The sequence below is a fragment of the Camellia sinensis genome, chromosome 8 (genome assembly GCF_055761805.1).
Source record: "Camellia sinensis isolate YWXY chromosome 8, ASM5576180v1, whole genome shotgun sequence".
Taxonomy (NCBI): domain Eukaryota; kingdom Viridiplantae; phylum Streptophyta; class Magnoliopsida; order Ericales; family Theaceae; genus Camellia; species Camellia sinensis.
The window spans coordinates 182,953,322-182,976,302 of record NC_138968.1 but is presented as its reverse complement, the minus strand read 5'-3'; the positions used below and the strand labels follow the sequence as shown (position 1 = coordinate 182,976,302).

The 22,981-nt window shown below is 38.3% G+C and overlaps 2 protein-coding genes across 10 annotated transcripts; both read left to right on the top strand.

Moving 5' to 3' along the window:
* Window positions 1-7,343: 7,343 nt before the first annotated feature.
* LOC114315192 (G-type lectin S-receptor-like serine/threonine-protein kinase At4g27290) lies at window positions 7,344-20,407 on the top strand. Of its 9 annotated transcripts, none has more exons than XR_014338805.1 (9): window positions 7,344-9,029; window positions 14,888-15,043; window positions 15,221-15,378; window positions 16,046-16,256; window positions 16,567-16,804; window positions 16,889-17,039; window positions 17,626-17,683; window positions 17,758-17,878; window positions 18,984-20,407. XR_014338805.1 is itself a non-coding variant. In XM_082884305.1 (8 exons), exons 2-8 carry the CDS (start codon window positions 7,757-7,759, stop codon window positions 17,426-17,428), a joined length of 2,493 nt encoding a protein of 830 aa, XP_082740431.1. In that variant the 5' UTR covers window positions 7,347-7,438; window positions 7,621-7,756; the 3' UTR covers window positions 17,429-17,519. The 9 variants fall into 9 exon arrangements, 3 of the variants coding, with proteins under 3 accessions (XP_082740434.1, XP_082740433.1, XP_082740431.1); XR_014338808.1 differs by having other exon boundaries at window positions 17,581-17,683; XR_014338810.1 differs by having other exon boundaries at window positions 17,581-17,683; window positions 17,758-17,924.
* Window positions 18,039-22,539, top strand: LOC114262152 (G-type lectin S-receptor-like serine/threonine-protein kinase At4g27290). The gene is made up of 7 exons (XM_082884304.1): window positions 18,039-20,192; window positions 20,706-20,843; window positions 20,930-21,087; window positions 21,193-21,403; window positions 21,535-21,772; window positions 21,867-22,017; window positions 22,092-22,539. The coding sequence occupies exons 1-7, from the start codon at window positions 18,893-18,895 to the stop codon at window positions 22,404-22,406; spliced, it is 2,511 nt and encodes an 836-aa protein (XP_082740430.1). The 5' UTR covers window positions 18,039-18,892; the 3' UTR covers window positions 22,407-22,539.
* Window positions 22,540-22,981: the final 442 nt, after the last annotated feature.

Here is a 22,981-nt window from a genome sequence, read left to right as displayed (position 1 = left end):
AGACGTGTAGCCGATGTGTTTTTGGATGCATTGCCGACGTGTTTTGGATTAGCATTTTGTACCATCTTGAAGATTATGCTTCTTAGCCTATATTTCATGTGTACTTGTATATGTCGGCTTGAGAAGCCTTTTGGTCAAGATGTATTTTGTATCTCATTCCCTTATTGTATCTAAGTTGTAAGACTTTGTAAAAATGCATGTCATTTCATTGGACTTAAGCACGGCTCTCATGGACTATTTAGATTCTGTATATATATATGTTGCTTCCGCACTTGTAAGCCCCATATTTTATACTCTGATTGTGTGTGATTCTTGTAAGTCGGCCTTCGGTAATCTCGGATTACTGGCCATCACGGCACCAAACTATTAGGGGCGGTTTGGGGGCGTGACAATACCCTTCTAGTATCGTTGGGTATCTAGTATAATGCAGCCCATAATCCAGGGTGTAACGGATATACCCTAACACCCGCATAATGCCCTTCCAATGAGTAGCATTAGGATTACTCGTGTATCTACTCAGTCTACTAACAGCGTAGGCGATATCCGGCCTTGCACAACTCATCAGATACATCAAACTCCCAATGACCCGAGAATATTCTAGTTGAGAGACACTCTCACCATTATTCTTGGTCAAATATAGACGTAAGTCTACCGGTGTCCTAAACATACTTGTATTTGACTTTCCAAATTTCTCAAGTATCTTATTAACATAATGAGCTTGAGAAAGTACAATACCACCAGATGTTCTGGTGATCTTAACACCCAGAATGACATCTGCAAGGCCCATATCCTTCATGTCAAACTTAGAGTTTAACAATCTTTTGGTAGCTTTAACCATTTCATCATTGCTACCAACAATGAGTATGTCATCAACGTATAGACACAAAATGACATAACCTTTGTCAGTGTCTTTAACATATATGCACTTATCACACTCATTGATTCGAAACCCATTTGACAACATAGCATTGTCAAACTTCTCATGCCATTGTTTGGGAGCTTGTTTCAAACCATACAATGACTTGACAAGCTTACAAACTTTCTTACTTTGTCCTGGAGCTGAAAACCCCTCGGGTTGCTCCATGTAGATTTCTTCATCTAAATCTCCATTTAAGAAAGCTGTCTTTACATCCATCTAATGTATTTCTAAACCACGTAAAGCTGTTATTGCAATCACCATGCGAATGGATGTAATCCTTGTCACAGGTGAATACGTATCAAAGTAATCCAGGCCTTCTTGCTGCCTGTATCCTTTGATAACTAGCCGAGCTTTATATTTGTCAATTGACCCATCCGCTTTCATCTTTCTTCGAAAGATCCACTTACTCTCCAAGGCCTTACTGCCTGGGGGTAGATCAACCAACTCCCAAGTATGGTTCTATAAGATGGAGTTAATCTCATTCTTAATTGCTTCTTTCCATAAAGGACTTTCAGGTGAAGTCACAGCTTCATGGAACGTTCGAGGTTCTCCCTCTAACATATAAGTCAAGAAGTCTGGACCAAAAGACTTTGTGGTTCTAGCCCTTTTACTCCTTCTTGGCTCATCTATTTCATCAACTTGATCATCTTCTTGATCAGTTATTTGATCAACTGTTTGATCATCCATGTGATCATTTATGTGATCGTCTTCGTGATCATCTACTATTTCTTTCATGAAACTCGGAACCCTGTCTCGGGGACGATACGAAAATACATCTTCAAAGAAAGATGCACTTCTAGATTCCATGATAGTATTCTTGTGTATATCTGAAATATTAGACTTGTGCACAAGAAATCTATATGCACTACTATCTTGTGCATAACCAATGAATATACAGTCCATGGTTTTCAGACCTATCCTAACCCGCTTGGGTGTAGGTACCGCCACTTTTGCAAGACACCCCCCACATTCGTAGATATTTATATGAAGGCTTATGACCTTTCCACAACTCATATGGAGTCTTGTCCACTTTCTTCCGTGGTATTCTATTAAGAATATAATTCGCGGAGAGAATTGCTTCCCCCCATAAGTTCTGTGGTAACCTAGAACTTATCAACATTGCATTCATCATCTCTTTCAGCGTCTTGTTCTTCTGCTCAGCAACACCATTTGACTGAGGCGAATAAGGCGCTGTGGTTTGGTGAATAATCCTAAATTGAGCACAAGTCTTGGCAAACAGGGATTCATACTCACCACCACGATCACTTCTCAATGCCTTGATTTTCCGGCTTAATTGATTCTCAACTTCATTCTTAAAAAGAATAAATTTATTAATAGCCTCGTCTTTGCTTTTAAGCAAATACACATAACAGTATCTAGTGCAATCATCAACAAAAGTGATGAAGTACTTGTTGCCACCACGTGATTGTACAACTTTCAAGTCACACACATCACTATGCACTAAACCCAAAGGCTGGGTATTTCTTTCAATAGAATGAAAAGAAGACCTTGTCAATTTTGCTTCTACACAAGTTTCACACTTGTGTTGTGGATTAATCTTGAAAGATGGTATGTGATCTAACTTGATTAATCTACGTAAAGAGTCAAAATTTACATGACCCAATCTACCATGCCATAAATTAGGGGACTCAAGCATATAAGCAGAAGAAGAAGCTTTCTCATTAATCTTAGGGATAAGTGTCATTACATTCAATTTAAACATACCACTTGACATATATCCCTTCCCCACATAGACCCCGCCCTTGGTCAACACGACCTTGTCTGATTCAAACACCATGCGGAAGCCATGCTTGCTTAGGAGAGACCCCGAGACAAGGTTCTTACGAATGTCCGGCACATAAAGGACATCGTTCAAAGTCAGTTCTTTTCCTGAAGTCATCTTTAGGATCACCTTGTCTTTACCCTCAACAGCTGAGGTTGCAGAGTTTCCCATAAACAACTTCTCCCCATTTGAAACCGGTTCGAAAGTTGTGAACATTCTCTTCTCTGCACAAATATGGCGAGTGGCCCCAGTGTCCACCCATCACTCCCTCGGGTTTGACCCCATCATGTTCACTTCTGACACGATGACTAACAGATGCATGTCGTCCACATCGTGTGACAATTCCTCAATTTCAGCCATATATGCCTGGTTTTTGTGTTGCGGAGGGTTTTTCCTGTAGGGCTTCTTCTTCAGACAATCAACTGCCCGATGCCCGTCACTTTCACAGTTGAAGCATTTGCCATTGAACCTAAAAGTAGGCTCCTTTGGCTTGTAGGCTGGCCTTTTGGAGATTCCTCCTCTAGCCCCAAACTTTGAGCTTTTGCCTGTCGGTGGTTTTTTCCCTCGCCCCCGAGGACTCGCCATGCTCAACCATGTTGGCTTTGACAGTGGAGGTATTCCCTTCTTTCTTCCTGTTGTCCTCTTCAATCCGGAGCTTGACAACGAGCTCTTCGACTGTCATCTCCTTTCGTTTGTGCTTCAAGTAGTTCTTGAAGTCTTTCCAGCCGTTAGGCAGCTTCTTAATCAAAGCAGTTGCCTGGAATGACTCACTTAAGACTATCCCTTCTGCATGTATCTCGTGCAGAATCACTTGGAACTCTTGGACTTGACTCATGACAGTTTGAAGTCCACCATCTTGAAGTCCAGGAACCGGCCGACGATAAATTTCTTTACCCCAGCATCCTCGGTCTTGTACTTTTTGTCCAAGGCATCCCACAACTCCTTAGCCGATTTCTTGGCATAGAACACGTTGAAAAGCGGGTCCGCCAAGCCGTTCAGAATGTAATTTTGGCATAAGAAGTCTGCTTGTTTCCAAGCGTCCAGAGCCATGAGCATTTGTTTATCTTGCTCATTCTCCTCTACGGCTAGTACATCTTCACTCAGAAACCTCACAAGGCTTAGAGTAGTCAAATAAAATAGCATCTTTTGCTGCCATCTCTTGAAATTCACTCCCGTGAACTTCTCCGGGCGCTCGTGATGATTGAGCGGTCCTCCCGGAATAGCCGGAGTAATAACAGGAGGATTGACCATAGAGGTCACAGTAGGGGTTGGCAAGCCAGTCGCCCCGGGGTTCGGATCCCCACCAACATTAGCAGCAGCAGCAGCATCAGAGACAGTTGCCATTTCTGAAAAATTACAGCAGAATTTTCATTATTCTGTATTTCTAGAAATCAAACTTAACATTAGAAAATCCCAAAATTGGAAATTTAATTCAAAACTAGTCTCACCACGCAACCTAGAATCGAACATGGTCAGGAAAGTTTCTAGGAAGACTGGAGGGGTCACACCGATCCCACTTAAAATCCAGTTAACCTTAGACAAAACTTTCAAGAGCATGTTGACTCCTAGTCTATGGGAAACAACTTTAAAAATTAAATTTTCCAAGGGATGAACTAGGTTAAACACACCAAGTTCCAAACGGTACAAGCAATTACAATTGCATCACTTTATAAGCAATTACAACAAAATTGCTACAATAATTACAAGCAAATAAAACTTGCTTTACATATTTAGTACAAATTAATCCTTTTTCCCATTTCCATAGGTATTCTTGCAATAAAGAGTTAACAACAAAATACAACAAAACCTCCCTCAGCTTTTCTTTACTTTTGGTAAAGTAGTGATTGAAGAGGAGGTACTAGCAAACAAAATAATAAATAACTGTAAGTAAAGATTAAAATCAACCCTTAAGTTACACATCTAGAAGTAAAAAAAAAAAAAAAAAAACTATAAAAAATTAATTACATAATAAACATGTAATTAACTATACAAGTTACAAACCCAAAATTAAATATAATTAAACCATATTTTAAATTGGTAAATGTTACATATGAACTTATGGTACACTAAACATGTAATTAATTGAGGCAAGTTACAAACATTTTATAACTCCTAAACACTTAAATCACATTACTAGGCAAGAATTGCAAATGACATGATTAACATGCAAATAATTCTAGAGAAATTAACATGAATTTAAATATAGGCAAGTTATAAACTTTACAACTCCACACCTAAATTAAAAATTAATAGGTACAAGTTACATGTAAATTTACTACCTGATAAACATGCTAGAAATGTAAATTACACTAAAAATTAAACCCGAATGAACATGTAATTTATATTGTACACTAGAAGCATGTGAACTATAAGTATGTAAATCTAGAAATACAAGACATGAACCGGTACACCATAAATTAATAAATTAATTAGAAAATACAGTGAATTAACGTTGCACCAATGAAACTCTTCTTCCCTATTGATAACAGTGGCCTATTACATGCAAAATTATTACACACACCTATGAATCTATTAATCTAATTCTATGATAAACGTCGAATCTATTTTAAGCTTGTTGGGAAAAACTACTCATATTACATAATTTCACATTGCATATCGCAAAATTATGAGATGAACAAAACAAACCTCAAATTCCAGAAAATATAACATGCTAAATAAAATACAGATAAAATATAAAATGGTTAAAGGAAGCAAACCGAAGCCTGTGTGATACCACAGTCTCCTTAAAATAGATTCGCTGCCTCACCGTTAGGTGCTGGAGGTACGCCGGCGTCTACTTCCCAGGATATGATAGTTTTTACCAGCTACAACAGAAGCACATTCTGATTAGCTTAACGAACTGACAACGACAGCACTCTCTCTCAGGAAGAAAATTATAGGAGAAGTAAACTGATAGGGTATGGATACCAAGAAAAAATTCTATCTATCTTTTTTTCTTTTCAAGGAATAGGGCCTCCTTTTATACACCATGGGGGAGAGAGGAGGAGCCTCTAGCCATCGAGGCTGGTAACTAATGCTAGCAAAACTGCTCAATCAATTTTGTAAAACTGATGAGCTTTAAATGTGTGAGTTATATACACATTTATGAGGCAATTTCTCATACAACCATTTTTCTCCAACACAAAGCAAGGAGCGAACTGTGATACCATCTGGGGTCAATGCCAGATGCCTCATTTGAGAAAAAAACAGCATGGCTTCGTTTGCATCACCACCATACGCAAACCCTGCAATGATTGCATTCCAAGACACTAAATCAGGCCTCTCTATGTGATAGAAAGCTGTTTTTGCAAAATCCAATAGACCACATTTTGCATACATATCACTGAGCGAGCAAACTGCAAAAGTGTCTCTCCCTAGCCCAAATTTTGTAATCATCCCATGGATCTGCCTCCCACATTTTGGTCGCAGGAGACTGCCACAAGCACTAAAAGCACTACCAAAAACAAATTCATTTAGCTGATAAACACCTTGAGACAACATTTCTTTAAAATGGCTCAATGCTTCTAACTCTTAACCAAGTTGTGAAAAGCACGCAATCATTGAACTCCATGAAATGAAATCCTTTTTTTAATACCAGAAAACACATCCAATGCATCAGCAATTTGACCAAATTTTGTGTACATTGCAATCAAAGCATTTTGTGCAATAAGGTGGGAGCCAAATTCTGATTTAATAACATGAACATGCAACTGCCTCCCTAGCTCAATGGAACTCAAACTTGAGCAAGATCTTATTATGCTTCCAAAGGTGAACTGATCTGGCATAGGGCCAGATTTTTGCATTAGAAAATACAGCTTTATTGTATGAATTTCTTGACCATGCTGTGAGTATCCATCAATTTCATTCTAATCTGTGCTGTTTTGCTTCATTCTAAAAAAAAAAAGAAAAAAAAAAAAGAAAAGAAAAAAAGAAAACATGTTTACATAATTGGGGGTGTTTGTATTTTGTGTTTCTGAAAAAACTAACCAAACGGATTTCTGAGAATTTGTTTTGAAAAGTGATCCTGAAAAAAGATAACCAAACACATTTCTGAGAATTTTTTTGAGAAAATCTGTTTGGTTTGATTACTTCCAGAAATGTGTTTTCAGAAAATTGTTTCTGAAATACAAAACAAACAAGGCCATTGTATTTTATATAAGCAGAATAATTTGTGAAATGAGACTATTAATTATAGAGATGAGAATGTAATTTCTAAAACGTCAAAAGATGTGATGTAATTAGATCAAACCTCAGGAGACGTCAATGTAATTTACCCAAAAAATAAAAGGTTCACGGTGTAAGATTGAAAAAATTATTAATTAGTTCTGAGACACCACATGATTATATCCTATGTCAATTACAAATTCTTATATCCACTCATGTTCTCTAATCACTTAATATATATAATAGATCGGTACTATTAAGATCTAAAAGTTAGTTCCATTTTCTAGACTTATAATTAATTATTAATCAATCACCTTCTTAATACATCATGAATCATATATTATTTTCTTATATAATATAAATCTCACTCCCAGCGCCCATCAAAACACATTTACACTGTGTTTGATTGAAAAATTATAAAAATATTTATATAAAATAAAATAAAATATAAATATATTTTATTTATATTTTACCTTTATTTTTCATTTTCCTTTCTAAAATCCCGAACGGATGACTTCTACTCAGGTTGAAGGCGAAGGTCAAAACACGGTGTGATCCTTTTCGAACTCCAGGTGCTCTTCTTCTGCGATTCCCATTCCACAACCACTTTTAGTTCTGAAAGACAAATTCACCAAATTTCCAACAAATATAAAAACTCACTTGGACACTATTTGCCATCTCCTATAATTTTTTTTTTCTTTTTCTTTTTTTTGTTTATTTTTATTTTTTATCTTTTATCTTTTATCTTTTCCAGATTTTATTTGGGAGTGGAACAGGGACTTTTCTTGAATTCTCTGAGATTGAGATTGAGACTGAGACATCTCTCCAAAGTGCTCTCTTGTTGATTTCTAGGGTTTTTTTATTTTGAACTTCTAAACCCAGATACATCAATGGAAATTCATCCCATACCTCTTTTCTTCTACTCTTTATTTTCCATCTTAACAACCTCCAAAGCACTCGACACCATTACTAAAACTCAGTTCATTACAGTTGATAGTAACACCACCATAGTTTCACCTAGTGAAAGCTTTGAAATGGGGTTTTTCAAGCCTGGCAATTCCAACAATCGCTATTTGGGAATATGGTACAAGAAAATTTCCACGGGAACTGTGGTATGGGTTGCCAACAGAGAAAACCCACTTCCTAATTCCTCTGGTGTCTTGAAACTCATCGACCCAGGAATCCTCGTCCTTCTCAATTCCACCAACAACACCGTATGGTCCACCAACACCTCTCGATCCTCGCACAACCCAGTTGCGAGACTTCTCGATTCAGGAAATCTTATCATCCAAGACCCAAACGATCACAACCCAGAAAATTTCCTTTGGCAGAGCTTCGATTACCCGTGTGATACTCTGTTACCGGGCATGAAGCTTGGGAGGAACTCGGTTACTGGCCGAGAGTGGAACATGTCGTCGTGGAAGAGTAAAGATGATCCGGGTCGAGGTGATTATACTTATTGGCTTGATCCTCGTGGATACCCACAAATTTTCATCAGCAATGGCTCTGTCGAGCAGTTTCGAACCGGACCATGGAATGGTCTCCAATTCAGCGGGACAGGCTTGAGAGAAAACCCAATTTACAGTATAAGAACGTATTTTGAAAGGGACGAGGTGTCCTATTCGTATGACTCGCTTAACAGCTCACTGGTTTCAAGGCTTATCTTGAATTCGAATGGTGTTGTACAGCTCTGGAGATGGAGTGATCGAAACCGTGATTGGTTACTTGACCTCAATTCACCGTCTGATAACTGCGATAGTTATAGAATGTGCGGTTCATATGGTAGCTGTGACGTTAATAAACCCCTTTTTTGCGGTTGCTTGAGTAAATTTGTGCCCAAAAACTCGATAAGTTGGGCCATGACAGATTGGTCAGAAGGGTGTGTCAGGAGGACACCATTAGACTGCAAGAATGGAGATGGGTTTGTGAAGTATTCAGGCATGAAATTGCCGGACACACGGAGTTCGTGGTTTAATCGGACGATGACGATTGGGGAATGCAGCGAGGTATGCTTGAAGAACTGCTCTTGTGTGGCTTACACAAGTTTAAACATAAGCCGAGGTGGAAGTGGATGCTTGCTTTGGTTTGATGACCTGGTTGACCTCAGAGTGATCAGTGAAAGTGGGCAAGACATTTACATAAGGATGGCTTCCTCTGAGTCAGGTAAGAATTCACACAAACCCAAACACGAATGAGTTGTTTTTACATTATCATTGAAATTTGAAAGACTCATGCTCTATTTCAGTACCAATTAGAAGTTAATGAAAAAACAAAGCAGGCTTGCAATCTTTGAAATCTTAGCTAGGTGAAAGAACATTTAAAATCAAGAGGCATGCAGAATTGATAGCAGAGCTCATAAAGCAATTTCATCCTATTTGAAATAAATCAAGGGCTTCCTTGCGTTTTTGTTGCGGCCTCTCTCATTACCAATTGTAGTGATGACATCCCCCAGTGTACCAAGGCTGCTTTCAATCTCAGAGCTCTTGGTTATGATTAAATTTGTTTCTTAGTTACTCACTTTTTTTTTTTTTTTGGGATTATGATCATTACTCACTTCTTAATCAATATTTATAGGAACTGATAGTATACAAATGAAAGAAAATAGAGATAAGAAAAGAAGAATATAATTGAATGGCTTAATCACTATGTATGATTAGCCTTATATATATACATATATATATATATATATATATATGTATTGAATTGAGGAGGTTACAATTTAGGAAGGTAGAATAACAATAAAATCAAATATAAGAAAATATGCCTAAAATCCTCTAATCACACAATATATGGGATTCCCTATTCCAACACTCCCCCTCAAACTGGTTCAAAGATATTCACTAATCCCAACTTGACAATGGAAGACTGTAACAAGGTTGGACCAACCGATTTGGTGAACATATCAGCAAGTTGTTCCAATGAAGAGGCAAAGGATGGACTTATAACATTCGTCCTAACCTTTTCCCTAATAAAATGAATGTCTACTTCTATGTGTTTATCCTCTCATGGAGAACTGAATCTGAAGCTAACATAATTGTAGACTTATTGTCACAAAACAAAAGGGATGAGGTATTCTCCTTAAAGCCTAATTCTGCAAGAATCGATTTGACCCCCAATATCTCACAAGTACCCTGTGCTATAGCACGGTATTTAGCCTTAGTGGAAGATCTAGAGACAACTGCCTGTTTCTTACTCTTTCATGATATAAGATGATTGCCATAGAAGGTACACAATCCAGAGGTAGAGCGCCAATCAATTTTGGAGCCAGCATAATTGGCATCAGTAAAACAAGACAACCTAAACTACAAGCCGGCGGAGAAGAATAGCCCTAAACCCGGAGTAGTCTTCAAATATCATAGGATATGATAAACTACATCAAGATGAGCGGGCTACGAGATGCATGCATAAACTGACTCACGACACTTGTAGCAAATGTCAAGGCTGATTTAGTGTTGGACAGATATATTAATTGACCTGCTAAACGCTAATGCATACCCGGATCACTTAATAACTTACCAGTTTCAGCAGTAAGCTTTAGATTAGGATCCATAGGAGTAGAGGTAGGTTTACAACCCATCATACCAGTATCTTTAAGAAGATCCAAGATGTACTTCCTTTGAGATAATGAAATCCTTTGGCGAGAATGAGCAATCTCAATACCAAGAGTACTTGAGAGAACCTAGATCTTTGATGTCAAAAATATAGCTAAGATCCTTTTTAACTTGAGCAATTACTGTAGCATCATTACCAGTAAGAATAATATTATCAACATAGACAAGCAAAATGATGCATTGTCCATTTGCTTGCAGCCTAATGAAGTATGATTAGAATGACATTGAATGAAACTCATAGACAAGATAACCTTGCTGAACGGACTGGACCAAGCCTGAGGAGACTGTTTCAGACTATACAAAGATTTACGAAGACGACACACTTTCCCGACATACTTCACCTGATCCCAAAAATTGGGTGAAGGATCCATATAGATAGTCTCAAGTAATTCCCCATGTAGAAAAGCATTTTTCACATCAAGTTGATGAAGAGGCCAAGAATGAGTAGCCACCGAGGAAACCAGAAGTCAAACAGAGGTCAATTTCGCCACTGGCGCAAATGTAGCCCTAAAATCTTGGCCAGTGACTTGGGTGTAGCCCTTGGCAACCAACGAGCTTTATAGCGATCCATAGACCCATCAACAAGATACTTAACAGTGAATTGGCCAGTGACTTGGGTGTAGCCCTTGGCAACCAACGAGTTTTATAGCGATCCACAGACCCATCAGCAAGATACTTAACAGTGAATACCCATTTACACCCAATCGTCTTGGCAGAAGGAGGCAAAGAAAAAGCTCCATGTTTGATTGTGTTCTAAGTCATCCATTTCAGCCTGCATAGTTGCTACCAACTTGGGATTTTGGAGGGCCTCAGAGGTAGAGCTAGGGATGGAGATAGATTCAAGTTTGCCCAAAAAAGAGCGATAAGAACCTGTAAGACTATTATAAGAGAGATACTGGGAAATAGGATGATTAGTACTACAAAGCCAACCATAACGAGACGGGAGGCGACGCTCTCTGTTGCGATACTGAGAGAAATGAGTAGATGCAATAGGAGAAGACGACTTACGTGACCTAAGAGGAGAAAAGGAGGTTGGCAAGGCCGAGGGTGACGGGTGTAAACCTGTAGAGGCGGGGTAGATGGAAGAGATGGAGAAGGGCTAGGAGTAGGGTAATTATTTGAAGTGTCAGAGATATTTGTATCAAAGATGGGAACAAGACGAGCAGAAGGAGACTGGGGAGATGGAGGAACAACACTACGCACCTGCAAAGGAATGTTAAAACCAAAAAAGGGCAAATCCTCACAAAAAGTAACATCTAAAGAATGATAAAAATGCCCAGACACTAAATCATAATACCTATACCCTTTGGATAAAGAGGAATACTCCAGAAAAATGCAACGGATAGCCTTGTCATCTAGCTTAGTACGGATGGGACTACGATTCTGAACAAAGCAAGTATACCCAAACACACGTGGAAGGATAGGAAACATAGTGCTATCCGGCCTATGGACTTGAAAAGGAGCGAGGCCTTGCAGGACACGACTCGGGGTGCCGTTAATCAGATAGACAGCAGTAAGAACAACCATATACTAGTATAACTTGGGAACATTCATACCACAAAAAAAGACACTGAACCACAGACATAATATGGTGATTTTTACGTTCACCCACCCCATTTTGTTCAAGCGTACTAGGACAAGTGAGCTGTTGGAGAATACCCGCTTGATTAAGATGGGAGCGAAAAGCATCCGAGATGTACTCCCCCCCCCCCCAATTATCAGAGTGGATATTCTGGATAACAGACTTAAATTGGGTTTTAATCATTTGTAGAAATTGAACAAAAATGGAGAAAACCTCAGATTTATGTCAAAGAAGATAAATCCATGTACATCAAGTGTGGCCATCAGTAAAAGTTACATAATATGTATGGCTTGACAAAGCAAGTACAGGAGATAGACCCCAAACATTAGAATGAATGAGATCAAAGGCACACGGTGCACGAGTCATGTGAGGAATATAATTATTACTAGTATGTTTAGCCAACTCACAAACTACACAATGAAAATGAGAATTCTTACAAGCTTTATTTAAATACGGAAAAAGTAAACATAAATATTGAAAGTTTGCATGACCGAAACGGGCATGCCATAGGGCTAAAGTTTGACTAGAAAAAACACAAGAAACTTAAATAGGCCAAACAGATGCCTGTAAACTAGATAAAGGAGGTGGTGGTGACAAAGGAGGTGGGTCTCCGAAGTAATACAACCCATTGCGCTCATATCCCCTCCCAAAAATCCTCTTCGAACTCAGGTTCTGTAACACACAAGAAGTGGGTAAGAAGATGACGGCACAATTAAAAGTTTTGGCAAGACGACTAATAGATAACAAATTATAGGCAAATTTAGGAACATGAAGAACAAATGAGTATTAGGAGATAAAGAGACAACACCCTTATGACTCACAGAAGAGAGAGAGTCGTTTGCAAGACAGATAGTTTGATCCACAGTAAGGGGGACCGGAGAAGAAAGAAAAGAAAACTCACTAGTCATATGATCATTAACCCCTAAGTCTAGAACCCATGTGGGGCGAACAGACTGAACATTGAAAGCAGCAGAAGTACCTGTGGCAAGGGTAGTTGTGGATGGGCTTGACTGATGAGTAGTGAAAGAGCCAAGCTGGGCTTGAAGCTGACCAATCTGAGTCTGAAGATGATGTAGGCTAGGAACACTAGATGGCACTGTAACAGGTACGAATTCCACAATAGCCACAATGCGAGTGGTACCATGATTTCGAGCAAACCATTGCTTCAACTCAGGGTGAAGCTTGAAACAACAGGCCGTAATATGGGTAGTTGCCCCACAATGGTGACAAGTAATCTTCCTAGAAGAACTGCGAGAACCAGAACTAGCAGCAAGGGCCATCTAATCGGGAACAGGAGAAGGCTCTTGGATGGTAGGGGAAGTAGACTGAACCAAACGGCGGTGACACTCGTCACTATCAATAGTAGCAAAGGCCTTATATAAAGATGACATCGGTGAGGTGTTCAAAATTTGAATTCGAAGAGACTCAAATTCAAGTTTTAAACCCATAAGAAATTGGTAAGTATGTTGTCTATCCAAACATTTAGAGACAATAGATGTAGCCTCCATTGGAAAGTCACTCAAGGGCTCATATTGAGCCAATTCCTCCCACCGAGCCTACAAATACCCAAAGAACTCTGTAATCGAGAGTTCCAAAGCTGTTTGAGAAGCATGAGAGATGTCTTGATAAAGCTCAAAGATGCGAGCATCATTGTGAGCATGAGCATACATCTGAGTAAGAGCCTTCCACAGACGAGGAACTGTGTCACAATACATGAACATGTGATAAATCCGATCTTCCATAGAGCTAAACATCCAGCCCAAGATAATACAGTTATCAATATCCCACTGCCCACGCTTAGAATCATCATCAGGAGGTTGAGTTTCAGTCATAAGGAGCCAATGAGACTTGCCTTTGCCCCATAAATACAATTTGAGAGAACGACTCCATGCAGCAAAATTCTTCTCATTCAACAAGAGACTTGTAATACGATGAGTCGGAGCTTGTTGAGAGAGGGAAAAATCAAACCCAATCGATTCACCAAGAATAAGAGGTGCATCAGTCCTACTAGAAACGGTGGAGTCAGTCATGATAACAGTCACAGCAAAGCAGACAACTAGCAAAATCACAAGCAAAGGTTGGGAAGAAAAAAAAAAAAGGGCGTACTATAAACGCTACTGAACACACTGGTAGCCCAACACAATAGAAAAACAATGTAGAAAGTGCTTACTACATCAGCACACGAACCCTAGAAGGGTAAAGAGAGAAGAAAAACAACTTGGAGGGGAAGCCGCACTAGACCCAAGGCAGGGGGGTCTAGTTGGAGGGGTCTAGTTGGCACCTAAGGAAGCTGCGGTAGTCAGGAAGAGGGACTGCCGAGGGGCTGGGAAGGAAGAGGAAGGGCTGTCGGGGCTGAGAAAGAAGAAGAAGAAGGGCTTTTGGCTGGGTGGAGGGAAGAAGAAGGGCTGTCAGGTGGCTGGGTAGGTGATTTAGGGCTGCCGGAAACAGAAGGGTTTGGCTCTGATACCAAGAAAAAGAATATAATTGAATGACTTAATTACAATGTATGATTAGCTTTGTATATATATACTGAATTGAGGAGATTACAATTTAGGAAGGTAGAATAACAATAAAATCAAATATAAGAGAATATGCTTAAAATCCTGTAATCACATAATATATAAGATTCACACAATATATGGGAATCCCATATTCCAACAATACACTGATTAAATAACTTACTTCCTCATGAAATTTCCTGAATATATACAATGTTTTATCTAATTATGGATTAAAGCAGTCTATAGAATTTGGGGTAAAGCATTATTTAAATGTGTGCTTTCACGGTTGTACCATTAAATAAACTGACCATTTTCTTCAAATGGAAGACTTGACGGTCCAACAAGCAGGCCACTCCAATCACAAGAAAAGGGACATAATCGTACTGACCTTGATATTATTCATTGGAATGCTTCTGTTGGGTCTGTGCATAATGCTCTATGTCTGGAAAAGGAAGAAGAAGAATTTACAGCTGCACACAGAAGGTAATCCAGATGAGTCATTTTGTCGTAAACATGCGTATCTTTCTCTTAATTCAAATAGAAAAGGACCCAAAAGAAAGTATGCTCATTTATTCTTTAATAACGTGTTCCAATATGCAGTGTATTGCTTTGATGGAATAAATAGTCTCATTTACAACCATTCCATCTCATACTTTGCAGGAAACCTAGCACATAACTCCAAACAAAGTTACACTAACCAAATTGAGAAGGAAGATCTAGAGTTGCCCTTGTTTGACTTTGCTACAATAGCTAATTCTACAAATCAATTTTCAATCGACAATAAGCTTGGAGAGGGTGGATTTGGACCTGTTTTCAAGGTAACAATCTCAATACATTCTTATGTAGTTTCTTTGAACCTACCTAAAACTTAGGGGTATTGTTTGGTGCTATTGTAAAAGCTTAGTCTGCTAAGCATGAAAATGACCGGCTTGAGTCTTAGAGAAGCCACTCTGTGTGAATAATGCCAAAGGTTTGGTCTGTCTCTAGTCTTACCCATATATAATTTTAATAACCAGACTTTTATCTGAAAGAACTATTTTATCTATGAAATTGTCTTAACAAAAAATGATTGAAAAGTTTGCATAAAAAGTGATGGTGAATGAAGGTTTTATCCTATCCAAATATTGTGAAGAAGTTGTAAATCTGTAAACCTACTTCACCCCTCCCCATATAAGGCCACACAAAAGTAATCCATAATATACAAGAACAGTTTTATTTGGCATTACAAAAAATATTTTCCTTTCAGTTTTTACAGAACACATTTGGTGTGACATATCTTTTCATATATGAAGCTTAGTACATATGGGGAGTGAACTTCTTGTATGCATGAATTTGTGTATTGTTATACATGATCGCTCTTATTGGAACAATGTCAGCCATTGGAATATAAGAAAGTAAAAGATACAACAATGAGGAAGGGAAAGAAAAGAAGTGACTTCTTTTAAGTTTTAAGTATACTCTAGCCATCGAAATGGTAATCTTCAGGGTAGACTGGAAGACGGACAAGAAATAGCTGTTAAGCGGCTCTCAAAATATTCCAGACAAGGAGTCGATGAGTTCAAAACTGAAGTCAGCTGTATTGCTAAACTTCAGCACCGAAATCTCGTGAAGCTTCTAGGATGCTGCATTCAAGAAGAAGAAAAGATGTTAATCTACGAATTCATGCCTAACAAAAGCCTGGACTTCTTTATCTTTGGTTTGGCTCTCTCAAAACTGTAGTAATTATAGTGCAACTAGTCTAATCTTGGACCAAGGTCAAGTGGCCAAACATGTATGCAGAGAAATAAACAAACTGTGGCAGCTAGCAATAATTTTGTTTAAATTCTTTTGGTTCCATTTAACGGTTGAATTATTGAAGATGGGACTGAAAATTATATGGTTCTATTGCTACATATGCGGTTGCATGAACTTGGTCTTCCGAGAAATTTATGATTTTCTATTATGTATTTTTTTTCTTGTTAAATTCAATTAGGCGTATGAACTCACCTGGATGAAAATCTGGGCAGATGAAAGCAGGAAAACCTTACTGGACTGGCCCATGCGCTTCCACATTATTATTGGAATTGCCCGTGGGCTTCTTTATCTCCATCAAGATTCCAGATTGAGAATCATTCATAGAGACCTCAAAGCTAGCAATATTTTGCTAGATATTGAAATGAACCCAAAAATATCAGATTTTGGCATGGCTAGAATTTTTGGAGGAAATGAGATAGAAGGAAATACGGAGAAAGTGGTTGGAACATAGTAAGAATCTCTTCACGTGCTCTATACAATCATTTACTTGTTATTCATTGATACTCAGTTTCCTTATTGAATGCTTCGCTGTAGTGGCTACATGTCTCCAGAATACGTGGTGAATGGGCTTTTCTCGATAAAATCAGACGTTTTTAGTTTTGGTGTTCTGGTGTTGGAGATTGTGAGTGGAAAGAGAAACAGAGGTTTCTTTCATCCTGATCACCACCTCAACCTCCTTGGACATGTGAGTATATAGTCTGGAAAATATCATCTTATATGTGTTCAACTTCAAACTAGTAGTGATAATGCCATTTTGAATCTGTTCAGGCGTGGAGACTATATAAAGAAGACAGGTCAATGGAACTGATTGATGAGGCTGCAAGGGACAAGTGCTGTCTATCTGAAGCGTTGCGATCAATCCATGTGGGTCTATTATGTGTGCAACAACATCCGAAAGATAGGCCTACTATGTCATCGGTGGTTTTGATGTTGGGAAGTGAGGATGCATTGCCCTTGCCCAAACAGCCTGGCTTTTTTACTGAAAGGAATCTACCTGAAGCAGTTAGTTCATCGAGCAAGACTGCACCTAGTTCAGTCAATGATTACACCATTACAATAATAGATCCTCGATAATGTATTTATATATATACACATTATTTTGTTGTTTATGGGCACTTTTTTGAATTAAATTCGGGTGTTAATTGAATTAAATTCATTTTTGCTATTTATGGGCTCTTTTTTTTTTTAAACTTTTCGTGGCCGAGGCAACACTGAATGCAAGAAAGCACAAAAAGAAACAGTATTTTAGCTAACCAGACTGCACTACCTAGAAGCAACCTCAAGCAACTATGGAAGGGATGAAATTCAGATCAAACGGGCAACCAAAGGGTAAGTGTCTGCAGCCACAATTATCCAGGACTAGGAGTCTCTTTCAAAACAAAATCTAACTTCAAAAACAGCAGGTCTGACAATAATGGTGGTATCCTAGAGTCTTCACAGGTTCAACATTTGCAGTATGAGCAAGAAATGTTGAAGCCTTCATTCCCCAGCCACAACAACTCCTTTTAAGTACCTGGCAATGTGGTATCTGTTACACGGTCTTATGTAACCCCAAAAGTTAGTTATTGAGGTAAGGGTGTTCTCACGCTTATATAGTGCATCATATTAATTTCATACCCAGACATTGTGGGACTTCACTTCACAGTATGCTCAAGCAAAAACTCCTCGGCCCACATAAAAGCTGTAATAAATATTGTGGAGCCTTAGGATGTCAACATGGATAAAAAAAAAAACTTGAAAATAAGCTTGCCCAGAATGATGACAGTATTCTAAAATACAGACCATGAGAAGGGATTGACATAATGTCAAAAGTCTTCTATGATTGTGGTCAAACTTGTTTTGGGTGAGGATTCACTTCCCTAGCTTTCCAAGCGGAGTACATGAGCACAGAAGCAAAAATCAGAATTTTATTCAACTTATTAGAATATAGTTATATTAACAAAATATATATTTAGATTGTTAAGGATTAAAATGGTTCACCTTACTTGGACCTTTTTTTTGCTTCTTTTTCATGTGATATTTTCAGTATTTAGTAATCCTTTTTTATTTTTATTTTTGTAATCTCTCCTCAGCTTTCTTCGGTTGACTTTTACAGAGTTAGAGCCATATTTTCCCCTTTTTTTTCTTCTCATTTTTCACTCCCTGGATGATGGAAAAAGACATTAATTACTAATTTTTGGTGCAAATGGTATTCAAGTTCAAACTAGTCTTGTCATGCTGTTTGAAAACATTTTTTTTCTACAAATAATTAATACTGTCATAGACGTCATTCTGTTCATCATACCAATTAGACCTTAACAAGTGCTCAACTAAATTGAATTAATTAAAAGAGAAGACTATATTAAAGAAATTGGTCAATTATCACCAAATAATTCCACTGTATGGTTTACCAATTCAATGGACCTCCAGAAACACACATACCAAGCAGCTTACAAGAAAACTCCATGTAACTGTTCTGTGCTTGTCTCTGTTTTGTGATTTATTCTGTGAAAAAATGACTAGTTTTGTTTTCCTACTTGAAATATAGAAGCATATGCTATGAAGAGAAGCCAGAGAATACTGATGGGAGTCCTTACTTTACTTCTTTTCTGGCTTTTCATATTTTCCATCTTAACAATCTGTGTTGCAGTAGATACAATCGGTGCCAATCAAACCATTAGAGATGGGGAGACTTTAGTTTCAGCCGGAGGAAGCTTTGAACTCGGATTTTTCAGCCCGGGCAGTGGTAGGTCCAGAAACAGATACTTGGGAATATGGTACAAGGACACAGCTACTGGGACTGTGGTATGGGTTGCCAACAGAGATTTCCCACTCAATGACACATCTGGTCTTCTGAAACTAACCGACCAAGGAATTCTCGTCCTTTTAAATCCCACAGAGGGGGTCGTTTGGTCTTCAAATTCATCAAGATTTACAAGCAGTCCACTGGCACAACTTTTGGAGTCTGGAAATCTTGTTGTCAACGACGGGAATGGAAATAATACGGAGAGCTTTTTGTGGCAGAGTTTTGATTATCCATCTGATACACTTTTACCGGGCATGAAGTTTGGGATGAACATGATGACTGGGCTGGACTGGTACCTATCATCCTGGAAGAGCGGTGATGATCCAGCGCGAGGTGATTTTACATATGGGCTTGATCCGAGTGGATACCCACAATTTATCATAAAGAATGGTGCAGTGGAAAAAATGAGGTTTGGACCGTGGAATGGTCTTCGGTTCAGTGGAGTGCCGAATTTGAAGCAGAACTCAATTTTTACATTCGAGTTTGTGTTTAACCAGGTGGAGATTTATTACCGATATGAGCAGATAAACAGCTCGGTTGTTACAAGGCTAGTGTTGAATCCAAATGGGGTCATCCAGCGGTTTGTGTGGATCAATCGAACTCATGGCTGGATTGCGTACACAACTCCACAGACAGACAACTGTGATTTTTATGCATTGTGCGGTGCATTTGGAAGTTGTAATATTGACAGTTCCACCATGTGCCAGTGCTTGCAAGGATTTGAGCCCAAAAACCCACAAGAATGGGATGTGGCAGACTGGTCTAATGGGTGCGTTCGCAGGACTCAGTTGGGTTGTGGGGTTTCAGATGGTTTTCTTCAATATTCCAATGTTAAATTGCCAGATACGCGGTATTGTTGGTTTAATGAGAGCATGACACTTGATGAATGTCGGGTTGGATGCTTGAAGAATTGCAGTTGCACAGCTTATGCAAATATGGATATCAGGGGAGGAGGGAGTGGATGCTTCTTATGGTTTGGTGACTTGATTGATATAAGAACGTATAGCACAAATGGGCAAGATGTTTATGTAAAGGTAGCTGCTTCAGAATTAGGTATGGAATATCTGTTCCAAGGCAATTAAAATTGATGCAAACATGGAAATTTTTTCATAGAAAGTGCGCATTGTAGCGCTGCTGTCACTGCATTTTGTGCATTTTTCTAGAAGAATTTGTGTTTTTATTGTTTTTTCTTTCTTTTATTTTTTTAAATTGAGTTTTCCTTTACGAAAAAGTTAAATAAAAAAGAAAGCAACTTGCATTATGTGAAATATCATATTTGACCCTGGTTCTAACTTGCATCATCTGTATTATGCAATTTACACAAAAAATATGATTTAAAAACTGATAGTATAAGATTCAGCAACAAACCACTATTTATTTGAGTCACAGCCTAACAGTGCAGAGTTCGATGAAGTTTCCAGAGAGTTTTAACCTTGTAAAAATCTGAAGTCTCTGCCTTCTTGACGCTACCTTTGTGATGATAATTCATTCACATTTCTCAGGCCTCAATATTCCCCCAAAATACAATTAGTCATATATTTCCTGCTTTTAATAGTTTACATATAGGTCGAATTGGCACCAAAAAGCTTAGGCGGAGGACCATAGCAATCAGCTTGGCATTATTAGCAGGAGTGTTTCTGACAGGTCTTAGCCTGACCGTTTACCTCTGGAAAAAGAAGCAGCAGCAGCATCAAATTAGTGAAGGTAAGTCAAATGAGTCATTAGAACCTAAAATGCCAGCAAAATCAATGCATATTAGGTTTAATAAAATGCACATCCCAACTTTTCAGTTAGCATGAGGCGTAGTTTCAATGAAGGTTGCACCAATGAAAGCCAAAAGCAAGATCTAGAGTTGCAGCAGTTTGACTTTGCTACCATAACTCATGCTACCGATAACTTCTCAATTAACAATAAACTTGGAGAGGGCGGTTTTGGACCAGTTTTTAAGGTAACAATTAGACACATTTCTAGCTATGCAGTTTCTTGGATAGTAGTTGATGGCCTATACCTGTGGTATCTACTAACTACTATCAGAAATGACAATTGTCTTCAGGGCATGTTGGAAGACGGGCAAGAAATAGCTGTGAAGACACTCTCGAAGAATTCCAAGCAAGGGGTTGATGAGTTCAAAAATGAAGTCATATATATTGCTAGACTCCAACACCGGAATCTTGTGAAGCTTCTCGGCTACTGCTTTCGAGGAGAAGAGAAGATGTTGATCTATGAATACATGCCTAACAAAAGCTTAGACTTGTTCATTTTTGGTTCGGTTCTCTTCAAACCTTGTCATTTTCAGCACAAAAAACTAGTTACACTTTTCATACATGGTTTCATCATAATTTGTTGGGACCAATGTCAAGTGAAGGGACCAATAACTTTTTATTTCCATTTTCAGATATAACACAACGCTTGTTACTAGATAGGCCTAAACGCCTCAACATTATCAATGGAATTGCTAGGGGACTTCTTTATCTTCATCAAGATTCCAGGCTGAGAATTATACATAGAGATTTAAAAGCTAGTAATATTTTACTAGATAACGAAATGAACCCAAAAATATCAGACTTCGGCATGGCGAGACATTTTGGAGGAAATGAAAGCGAAGCTAACACAAGCAGAGTGGTTGGAACATAGTAAGTATTTCTTTCTTGTCATGTTCTCTAAAATGCCCTCCTATTCAGTCAGTAATATTTTTTTTTTCTTCTTCTTTTTCAATAATTCAATCAGTGGTTATATGTCTCCGGAGTATACAATTGATGGGATATTCTCAGTAAAATCTGATGTATATAGTTTTGGCGTCTTGGTCCTAGAAATAGTTAGTGGGAAGAGAAACAGAGGATTCTCTCACCCAGGACACCACCTGAACCTTCTTGGACATGTAAGCTTTGAGCAATCTATTTCAATTGTGTTGAGAATTTAAAACTGCTTCTGAAGACGGTTTCGATTTCTCAGGCCTGGAAACTTTGTATAGAAGGCAGGTCTCGGGAACTGGTTGATCCATCAGTGGAAGACTTGGAAAATCAGTCTGAACTTGTACGAGCAATTCATGTGGGTTTGTTATGTGTGCAACAATATCCAGAGGACAGACCAAACATGTCGACTGTGGTTTTAATGTTAGGCGGTGAGGGTGGATTACCTCAGCCTAAACAGCCTGGTTTTTTCATCGAAAGAAATGCCCTACCTGAGAAAGGCTCTTCAACAAGCACACGTGAACCAGGTTCAGACAACATTGTTAGTGTCACGGTTACACTGTTGGAGGGAAGATAGAAGAAGAAAACTACCTGTGAATATATTTTTCACACAAAAATGACTTAATTTAATGAAATATCTTGTATTATAAGCACCTTTCATTTTAATTTGGTGTTTTGCTAATTTGGCAAACCACACTGAGCTTGAACCAGCCTTGAGGATTTCTTCATCACTCCATTTTGATTTTGTTCTCACAGAGCCACAGAACAGAACCCAAGAGTGTGAATTGGTGTAGCATGTAGGCTCTGTTCAGATGCTTGGATCATCTTGTAGCAATATTACGCACACAAAATGTTGGTATTTTTTCATAATAATACAAGAAAAATATATAAAATAAATTAAATAAAAATAACAAAATAATTTTTTTATTGAAGGATAAAATACATAATAAATGGCACAACTAAATACATAATTGAATTAGATTACATTACTAATAGAACAAATTATTAATATGGATTACTAAATATTAGAACTTATTTTTGTAAACTAAATATTAAAAAAATTAAGAACAAATTATAAGAAAAGAAGTAAATCGAAGCCTGCACTAGACAGTTTCTTTAAAACAGATTCACCGCCTCCTAATGGATGCTGGA